Genomic DNA, 11,326 nt, shown 5'->3' with positions numbered 1-11,326 from the left:
CAACACACCATTCACTCCAAAGGATAGATCCACCAGACAGAAAATAAGTAAGGACACAGAGGCACTGAACAACACACTAGAACAGATGGACCTAATAGACATCTATAGAACTCTACATCCAAAAGCGACAGGATACACATTCTTCTCAAGTGCACATGGAACATTCTCCAGAATAGACCACATACTAGGCCACAAAAAGAGCCTCAGTAAATTCAAAAAGATTGTAATTCTACCAACCAACTTTTCAGACCACAAAGGTATAAAACTAGAACTAAATTGTACAAAGAAAGCAAAAAGGCCCACAGACACATGGAGGCTTAACAACATACTCCTAAATAATCAATGGATCAACAAACAAATTAAAATAGAGATCAAGCAATATATGGACACAAATGACAACAACAACACAAAGCCCCAACTACTGTGGGACGCAGCGAAAGCAGTCTTAAGAGGAAAGTACATAGCAATCCAGGCATATTTAAAGAAGGAAGAACAAACCCAAATGAATAGTCTAGCGTCACAATTATTGACATTGGAAAAAGAAGAACAAATGAGGCCTAAAGTCAGCAGGAGGAGGGACTTAATAAAGTTCAGAGAAGAAATAAATGAAATTGAGAAGAATGAAATGATAGAAAAAATCAATGAAACCAAGAGCTGGTTCTTTGAGAAAATAAACAAAATAGATAAGCCTCTAGCCAGACTTATTAAGAGAAAAGAGAATCAACACACATCAACAGAATCAGAAACAAGAAAGGAAACATCACGACAGATGTTTACAGATTTATTGCAGATTATTACAGATTACTGTGAAAACCTATATGCTACAAGCTGGAAAACCTAGAAGAAATGGACAACTTCCTAGAAAAATACAACCTTCCAAGACTGACCAAGGAAGAAACACAAAATCTAAACAAACCAATTACCAGCAAAGAAATTGAAGTGGTAATCAAAAAACTACCCAAGAACAAAACCCCCGGGTCTGATGGATTTACCTCGGAATTTTATCAGACATACAGAGAAGATATAATACCCATTCTCCTTAAAGTTTTCCAAAAAATAGAAGAGGAGGGAATATTTCCAAACTCATTCTATGAAGCCAACATCACCCTAATACCAAAACCAGGCAAAGACCCCACCAAAAAGGAAAATTACAGACCAATATCCCTGATGAACGTAGATGCAAAAATATTCAACAAAATATTAACAAACCAAATTCAAAAACACATCAAAAGGATCATACACCATGACCAAGTGGGATTCATCCCAGGGATGCAAGGATGGTACAACATTTGAAAATCCATCAACATCATCTACCACATCAAAAAAAAGAAGGACAAAAACCACATGATCATCTCCACAGATGCTGAAAAAGCATTCGACAAAATTCAACGTCCATTCATGATAAAAACTCTCAGCAAAATGGGTATAGAGGGCAAGTACCTCAACATAATAAAGGCCATATATGATAAACCCACAGCCAACATCATACTGAACAGCGAGAAGCTGAAAGCTCAAGCTCTTCCTCTGAGATCGGGAACAAGACGGATGCCCACTCTCCCCACTGTTATTCAACATAGCACTGGAGGTCCTAGCCATGGCAATTAGACAAAACAAAGAAATACAAGGAATTCAAATTAGTAAAGAAGAAGTTAAACTGTCACTATTTGCAGATGACATAATATTGTACATAAAAAACCCTAAAGACTCCACTCCAAAACTACTAGAACTGATATCAGAATACAGCAAGGTTGCAGGATACAAAATTAACACACAGAAATCTGTGGCTTTCCTATACACTAACAATGAACTAATAGAAAGAGAAATCAGGAAAACAATTCCATTCACAATTGCATCAAAAAGGATAAAATACTTAGGAATAAACCTAACCAAGGAAGTGAAAGACCTATACCCTGAACACTCTTAAGAGAAATTAAAGAGGACACTAACAAATGGAAACTCATCCCATGCTCTTGGCTAGGAAGAATTAATATCATCAAAATGGCCATTCTGCCCAAAGCAATATACAGATTTGATGCAATCCCTATCAAATTACCAACAGCATTCTTCAATGAACTGGAACAAATAGTTCAAAAATTCATATGGAAAAACCAAAGACCCCAAATAGCCAAAGCAATCCTGAGAAGGAAGAATAAAGTTGGGGGGATCTCACGCCCCAACTTCAAGCTCTACTACCAAGCCACAATAATCAAGACAGTTTGGTACTGGCACAAGAACAGAGCCACAGACCAGTGGAACAGAATAGAATCTCCACACATTAACCCAAACATATATGCTCAATTAATATATGATAAAGGAGCCACGGATATACAATGGGGAAATGACAGTCTCTTCAACAGATGGCACTGGCAAAACTGGACAGCTACATGTAAGAGAATGAAACTGGATCACTGTCTAACCCCATACACAAAATTAAATTCAAAATGGATCAAAGACCTGAATGTAAGTCATGAAACCATAAAACTCTTAGAAAAAAACATAGGCAAAAATCTCTTGGACATAAACATTAGTGACTTCTTCATGAACATATCTCCCCAGGCAAGGGAAACAAAAGGAAAAATGAACAAGTGGGACTATATCAAGCTGAAAAGATTCTGTACAGCAAAGGACACCATCAATAGAACAAAAAGGTATCCTACAGTATGGGAGAATATATTCATAAATGACAGATGTGATAAAGGGTTGACATCCAAAATATATAAAGAGCTCACGTACCTCAACAAACACAAAGCAAATAATCCAATTAAAAAATGGGCAGAGAAGCTGAACAGACAGTTCTCCAAAGAAGAAATTCAGATGGCCAACAGACATATGAAAAGATGCTCCACATCGCTAGTAATCAGAGAAATGCAAATTAAAACCACAATGAGATTATCACCTCACACCAGTAAGGATCGCCACCATCCAAAAGACAAACAACAACAAATGTTGGCAAGGTTGTGGAGAAAGGGGAACCCTTCTACACTGCTGGTGGGAATGTAAATTAGTTCAACCATTGTGGAAAGCAGTATGGAGGTTCCTCAAAAAGCTCAAAATAGAAATACCATTTGACCCAGGAATTCCACTTCTAGGAATTTACCCTAAGAATGCAGCAGCCCAGTTTGAAAAAGACAGATGCACCCTTATATTTATTGCAGCTCTATTTACAATAGCCAAGAAATGGAAGCAACCTAAGTGTCCATCAGTAGATGAATGGATAAAGAAGATGTGGTACATATACACAATGGAATATTATTCAGCCATAAGAAGAAAATAAATCCTACCATTTGCAACAACATGGATGGAGCTAGAGGGTATTATGCTCAGTGAAATAAGCCAGGCAGAGAAAGACAAGTACCAAATGATTTCACTCATATGTGGAGTATAAGAACACAGAAAAACTGAAGGAACAAAACAGCAGTAGAATCACAGAACCCACGCATGGACTAACAGTTACCAAAGAGAAAGGGACTGGGGAGGATGGGTGGGAAGGGAGGGATAAGGGTGGGGAAAAAGAAAGGGGGTATTATGATTAGCATGTATAATGTGGGAGAGGGCATGGGGAGTGATGTGCAACACAGAGAAGACAGGTAGTGATTCTACAGCATCTTACTACACTGATGGACAGTGACTGTGAAGGGGTTTGTGGGGGGGACTTAGTGAAGGGGGGAGTCTAGTAAACTAATGTTCTTCATGTAATTGTAGATTAATGATAACAAAATGAATTTTTTTTTAATTTCAAAAAAAAAAAGACCATACATTGTATGATTCCATTTATATGAAATGTCCAGAAAAGGCAAATCTATGGAGGCAGAACATTGATTAGTGGTTGCCTAGGGCTGGAAGCAAAGTGGGGAGACAGAAGAGTGACAACTAATTATGGGGCCTTTCGAGGGAACAATAATATTCTAAAATTAGATGTGGTAATGGTTGCACCACCCTGTGAATGTACTAAAAAGGTTGAACTAAACACTAAGTACATGAATTGTGTGATATGTGAATTATATCTCAGTAAATCTGTTAAATAGAAAAGAAAATGGGAGAGAGAAAGAGAAAATCAGAGCTGGAAATGTTCCCAAATGCCTCTCTAAAATTAAATGCCCTCTTCCACCCTCTTGTTACCCAGTGCATTGCTGCATTAATTCAACCATTCCAGATGTTTTCCTTATTTCCTGCCTTTGAGCTGTGCTCTATAATTTAGTATTAGCAAAAAGTTAATAAAGACAACACATCCTTTGTTGCTAAATTTTACAGTGTTTACCATTTTCCTCCAACATACACATTTCCTCTGTTTTCCCACTGCAGCTGAGCTGCCAAAACCTTGTAGAGAGAATAATTACCCCTCTGCACCCCTTCCTGCTTTCACGACAGTCCCAATCCTTGTGTATAATCAACTGTCTACAGAAAACTAATGTTTTGCTTGCCTCTCCAGGAAGGTTTTTAATTCACCAAACTGTGCACAGAATTAGGAGGTTCACCTAATTCTTTTTGGGGCAAAAATACCAGAAATGGCATGATTCATTATTTCTGGATCTTTCCATTTTCTTAGAGGCTAATTTACTTGCCAGAAAGAAGCTATTTTGCTTTCTTCTTCTTCTAAAAGCAATTTATTGACTTCCAAGGAACACTATGGGGGGGGAGGGGTTGTACCAAAGTTTAGTCAAAATTAGTCCTACAGCTGACACTACTTTCAAGTCTGACATTCCACACCCCACCACTTAACATTTTTTCAACAACCTGTTAAGGTGGGATGTGCCAAAGATAATCTTTCTGAAAGTTAATTGGGCCTTGTTCTCTAATTCAGAACATTTGCTTTCTAGACTGCTCTATATAATTTGTCTTTCTATAATCTGAAAAGTCCTTGCTATGAATGTGCAGAAAAGGATATCAGGAAATTTCTTTTTATATGTCTTTGAGGCATTAAAAAAAACAGCATTATATTCACTAAGTAATCATGTCATGCTTTATCTGTAAGCAATTAATTCTATATTTGTATGCCAGATCAGACAAATACCTATAAATACCTGTAAAGGGTATTCTGGGTTTTTTAAATAATGAATTAAATAAAAAGGTAGTAAACATCTCACTTTAGTAAAAAGTGAGTATTGTGCTGATGAAAGCAATTGAAGACACAAATAAATAGAAATCTATCCCATGCTCATGGAATAAGAAGAATTAATATTGCCAAAATGATCATTCTCCCCAAAGCAATTTACAGACTCAATGCAATCCCTATCAAAATACCAATGGCATTTTTCAATGAACTAGAGCAAATAATCCTAAAATTTATATGGAGTCACAAAAGACCCCAAAATCTTGAGAAAGAAGAACAAAGCTGAGGGTGTTTTGCTCCCTGACTTCAAGCTATACTACAAAGCTACAGTAATCAAAACAGTATGGTACAGGCACAAGAACAGACACACAGGTCAATGGAACATAGTAGATAGCTCAGAACTAAACCCACCATATATGGTCAATTAATATGCAAAAAAAAGCCATGAATAAACAATGGAGAAAAGATAGCCTCTTCGATAACTGATGTTGGGAAAACTGAACAGCTACATGCAAGAGAATGAAACTGGATTACTTTCTAACTCCATACACAAAAGTAAACTTGAAGTGGATTAAAGACCTCAATATAAGGCATGAAACCATAAAACTCTTAGAAGAAAATATAGGCAAAAATCTCTTAAACATAAATAAGAATAATTTTTTTCTGGACACATATCTCCAGGCAGGGGAAACAAAAGCAAAAATAAACAAGTAGGACTACATCAAACTAAAAAGCTCTGTATAAGGAAACCATCAACAAAACCAACCTGTGGTATAGCAGAATATATTTGTAAATGATATATCCAAAATATATAAAGAATTCATATGCCTCAACAACAAAACCACAAATAACCCAATTAAAAAATGGACAGAGGACTTGAACAGACATTTTTCCAAAGAAGAAATATAGATGAAAGATGCTCCACATTGCCAGTCATCAGGGAAATGCAAATCAAAACCACAATGAGATATCACCTCACACCAGCTAGAGTGGCCACTATCCAAAATACAAGAAATAACAAGTATTGGAGAGAATGTGGAGAAAACAGAACCCTCCTACACTGTTGGTAAGAATATAAATTAGTGCACTCACTGTAGAAAACAGTATGGAGGTTCCTCAAAAAACTAAAAATAGAAACATATGATCCAGTACTTCCACTCCTAGGAATTTATCCACAGAAAACAAAAATCTCTGATTTAAAAAAATATACGCACCCCTATGTTTACTGTTACATTTACAATAGCCAAGATATGAAAGCAACCATTGTCTATCAATAGATGAATGGATAAAGAAGATGTGATACACATATATGATAGAATATTATCCAGCGATAAAAAATGAAAGAAATCCTGCCATTTTCTACAACATGGATAGACTTAGAAGGTATTATGCTAAGTGAAATAAGCCAGGCAGAGAAAGACAAATACCCTGTGGTTTCACTTATTTGTGGAATCTAAAAACAAAACAAAACAAAACAAAATGAATAAAACAGCAAAAGACTCAAAGACACTGAAGTGACTGGTGGTTGCCATGGCAGAGGGTTTACGGTGGGTGAGTGAAATAGGTGAAGAGGATAAAAAGGCACAAAATCAAAATCATAATATAAATTACTCACAGAGATGAAAGTACAGCATGGAGAATATAATCAATAGTTCTGCAACATCTTTCTATGTTGACAGATAGTAAATATACTAGTAGGGGTGAGGATTTAACAATATACATATATATTGAATCACTATGTTGTATACTTGAAAGGATTATAATATTGCATATCAACTATACCTCAACAAAAAAAATTGTCTGGAATATGCAAATCTATAGAAATAGGAAGTAGATTAGAGGCTATCTAGGGCTGGAGGTATGGGAGGATGGAAGGAATGTTGGTGGAGGGCTTTGGGAATGGTATAGAGTTTCTTTTTGGAAAATGAAATGTCCTAAAATTGATTGTGATGATGGCTGCAAAAACCTGTGAACATACTAAAAAGCCATTGATACACACACTTTAATGGGAGAATTGTATAGTATGTGAATTATATCTTATAAAGTAAAAAACAAAAGATTATCCTAAATGTCCATCAACTGATGAACAGATAAACAAAATGTGCCATAGTCACATAATGGAATAGTACTTAGCAATAAAAAAGGACAAGATACTGATTTATGCAACAACCTAGATGAACCTAAGAAACATTATGCTAAGAGAGAGAAGCCAGTCACAAAAGAACACATATTGCATGATTCCCTCATACCAAATATTCACAAAAGGTAAATCCATGGAAATAGAAAGTAGATTTGTGGTTGCCTAGGGCTAGGGGTGGGAATAGGAAGTGACTATAAATAGTCACAAGAGATCTTTTGGTGTAACTGAAATATTCTAAAACTGTATTGTGGTGATGGTTTTACAACTATGTAAATTTACTAAAAATCATTTAACTTGTACACTTAAAACATTATTTTATGATTGTAAAGTCTGCCTCAATAAAGCTGTTTTATTTTTTTAAAAAAAGATTTACTCTAAAAATGTTTTTAAAGAGGCAAATAACCCAATTTTTTGAATGGGCAAAATATATGAACAGGCAATTTAGAGAAGAGAAAATATGAATGAACCAAAACCACAAAAGATGCTCAACCTTGCCAGTAATGAGAAGACTTATTAACTGCTAATTAAGGCCACAGTGAACCTCATGGACTGGCAAAAACTCCCTGGGAATAATGCAAATGTCTATCAGTAGAAGAATAAACAAATGAATTGGTGACCGTTAAGTAAAGGAATGACATCTAGCAGTGAAAAATGAATGTGTTAAAGCTACATATATAATATAATGCTATTTAAATTTAAAGTCACACACAACAATACTATAAAACAGCTTACGGAATAATAAATACAAATTCAGTATAGTGGTGCCCTTTGGGTGAAAAGCAAGCAAAGTGTGATCAGAGATGGGTAGATAGAGGATTTCAACTGAATTGGTAATGTTTAATTTCTTAAGCTGGGTGCAAGAGTGTTGTTCTCTTCATATTTTTTTGTATGTTTGAACTATTTCTTAATAAACTGACACTTAAAATATACTCTAAAATGTTTAATTTATTGCCACTGAAAAGAAACAAGAAATGTGGAATATAGATTTTTTAAATTATTGAGATATAAATCACATGCCATAAAATTCACTCTCTTAAAATGTACAATTTAGTGGCTTTTAGTAAATTTACAAGGTTGTATAACCATCACCACTAATTCCAGAACATCTTCCTTAGCTCAAAAAAGGAACCCCATACTCACAGCAGCCACTTCCCATTTCCAACCCCAACCCCTAGCAACCACTAATTTGCCTATTCTGAACATTTCATATACTAGATGGAATCATACAATGTGTGGCCTTTGGTGTCTGGCTTCTTTTAAAATTTTGAAATTATAGTTTTTAAATGTTTATCCATGTTGTGGCATGTATCCATATTTCATTCCCTTTTAAGGCTCAAAAATATTCCATTATTTGGATATATCACATTTGTTTATCCATTCATCAGCTGATAGACATTTGGGTTGTTTCTATATTTGGGTTTTCATGAAAAATGCTGCTATGAACATTTGTGTACAGGTTTTTATGTGAATGTGTTTTCGTTTCTCTTGGGTATATACCTGAGAGTGGAACTTCCGCTAATAATAACTCTATCTTTAACTTTTTGAGGAACTACCAAACTATTTTCCAAAGTGGCTGTACTGTTTTACATGGTATTTAATTTTGAAAGCTATTTACTAGCGTATATAGTTTTCATGGTAAATTACTATTATAAATTTATCAAAATAAATTTCTTTGAAGAACATTAACCCAACTCCATCTGGCTCTAACACAAAGGATTTCATTTTTGTCTAAAATATATATATTTCATATGTATTTAAAAGATTGTAATCATAGAGAATATATAGTTTATAATTTTTTTTCATTTTCAGTATATATTTAAGTAGTCATTTACAAGATTCATTTATTAAGACTTCTTTATGATGGTGATTACTATCAAAAGTTATAAAGTAGATTCAATATTATCATACACTTTGGGGAAGCCTCTAGTATTGCAAATGCCTCTGTCAATTTCTTCAAAAGACATGGTTTCACCAGTGGCATGTGCCAGTTAGAGAATCTAAACTGTTTAACATTCAGAGTAAATGATGAAATTGACAGTTTTAAGATGTACTGGTTTTTTCACTAACAGCTTATAGTTTCCAGTTTCAAAGTGAAAAGATTTTGACAGTTTGGAATTTAAGATTAGTCATTCCAATTCCTGAAATAGCAGCTAAAAAAATATTATTTTTAAAAACTAAGTATAAATATTAGCTAAAAACATTAGGGCCTTGAATCCAACCTTAAATACATCCTCAATACATCTAGTAAGTTCTTCTTCTGTCACCAAAATGGTCCCTGGTACCACGTCACTCTCTGGAATCTCTAGAGAACAAAAAACAAAATTATCCACACTCAGCACCTCAGTGAAGAGAAGAAACTGGACCTAAGGAAAAAAGTTTTACCAGAAAGTTTGGTAAGTTACCACTAAAATTTGACATGGTTACAGTTGTATAAGATGGCACCATTCAAGTATATTTCATGGAATCTATGATGTCATTGGTTGTAAACATTCATTGTTATTTTATGTATCACTAACAAAGAAATAAACACTGCCGAGTAACCTATGAAGCATTATGGCTCAGAATTCTAACTAAATTTATTGAATGAAAAATTGGGGATTAGATTAAGTTAAAATGGCAGAGTCAACGGTTATACCGAGGTGATTGGTACAAAGGAATCCATGACACTATTCTCTGTAGATATATTTGAAAATTTCCCTTTAAAAAGTTTCAAAATACAGTTTTTAAGTATTAAAAGAGTTCTTTTAGACTTATTTAGACATATTTTTATTATATATCATTCTTTGTATAAACTAAATAATTGGGATAAATGAGATAAGAAATGATTAAAACTTGACATGAAGTGTCCAACTCTTCTGAAACATTTCAACTCCATTACTGATATCCACATCTGGCCACAATATATTGTCCTCTGTGCCACCAAGAGTTCAGGGAGCAATGTGACATTTCTTAAGAGTCCCCCATTCTATATTTTTTCATAATTTTTTTCTAAGTCATTGACATCCATTCTACAAGTTCTAATGTCCATTTACAGGTACAGACAACACCATGACTGCTACCTTGATAACAATGATCGTAAGATGCATTTTGACATCAGGTTAAAATGTGAAACAGATTTTCAAAATAAAAAGTTTTTAAGTATGAAAAAAAATGTGCATCTTGGAATAGATAAAATATGGAAATTCATCATAATTGCCACACAATCCTAAAAATGTGATACAACATGAAAAAAAAGAAAAGAAAGAAAGCTTATACTTTAGATTGCTTCTCCAGAGGCAATGATGGGGCTATATAAGAGGAGTCATATTCCTCCCTACTCCTTTTTATTATCAGTAGATAATACATGTAGCTGCTGTTACAAATGGCATAAAGATAAAGCAAATGTGGCCAAAATGTTAACAGTTGGTCAATCTTCATCAAACGGATAGGATGGTTCAATGTACTCTTCCTGGAACTTTGGTGAAGTGGATTTTTCAAAATAAAAAGTTGGGGGGAAGACAGCTAAAGACACCAAAATACCACAGATATAAGTCATTTAAATCTGAAACACTGAAGAAGACCCAACAACCAGACTTCCTCCTTTACCTGGTGTATTTAAACACTGATGAAGAGGAGCTAATAGGGGCTGAAGCAAATACTTTGCAGCCAGTTGTGGATGTTCTCTTGACATAGTTATAAAGGTAGTCGTGGCAACTCTCTGAAATTGTCGTGCTGTCAATTTATCTTGAAAGTGAAATAAATCTAGAATCTAAAAGAAAAAGTACATGAAGTAAATGCCAGACTTTTGCAAGGAGTGTTACATTAACTATGAAGAGGAAGCATTAATTTCTTTAAACCAAAAATTAAACTCACTGCAATAACATTGATTCAACAGAATTTTTTAAAATTTAATAACACAATTTCAAAGATTTTGAGAACTGAGGAGGCTATATTTTTATTCAATAATTTTATCAAGTTTATAAAATACTTGCTCACTGTAGAAAATCTGGAAAATAAAGTTTTAAAAAAGAAAATTAAATCTTCCCAAATCACTATAAACATTTGTGGTGTATCTTTTTCAATGTATTTCTGTATAATTCTTTTTTCCTTTTAATTGAGACCATACTTAATACTAACAGTCTTGTGTATTGCTGAAA

General features: G+C 34.3%; 1 protein-coding gene across 6 annotated transcripts in view; it reads right to left on the bottom strand.

The window, feature by feature from the left end:
- The window catches only part of TANGO6 (transport and golgi organization 6 homolog), a 176,673-nt gene that overhangs the window by 145,644 nt on the left and 19,703 nt on the right, over window positions 1–11,326 (bottom strand). For all 6 annotated transcript variants that reach the window (XR_012126525.1, XR_005063209.2, XR_012126524.1 and 3 more), the window contains exons 6-7: window positions 10,776–10,938; window positions 9,410–9,492 (exon numbers count right to left, since the gene is read on the bottom strand). Coding sequence is in view for 3 of the 6 variants with exons in the window: in XM_037025309.2 (XP_036881204.2) it covers window positions 9,410–9,492; window positions 10,776–10,938 (246 nt within the window). In the remaining 3 variants the exon portion in view is untranslated. The remainder of the gene's footprint in view (window positions 1–9,409; window positions 9,493–10,775; window positions 10,939–11,326) is intronic.

This window comes from Manis javanica, chromosome 17 (assembly GCF_040802235.1).
Source record: "Manis javanica isolate MJ-LG chromosome 17, MJ_LKY, whole genome shotgun sequence".
NCBI lineage: Eukaryota > Metazoa > Chordata > Mammalia > Pholidota > Manidae > Manis > Manis javanica.
The sequence above is the reverse complement of the archived record's forward strand: the minus strand, read 5'-3'. Positions and strand labels throughout refer to the sequence as shown.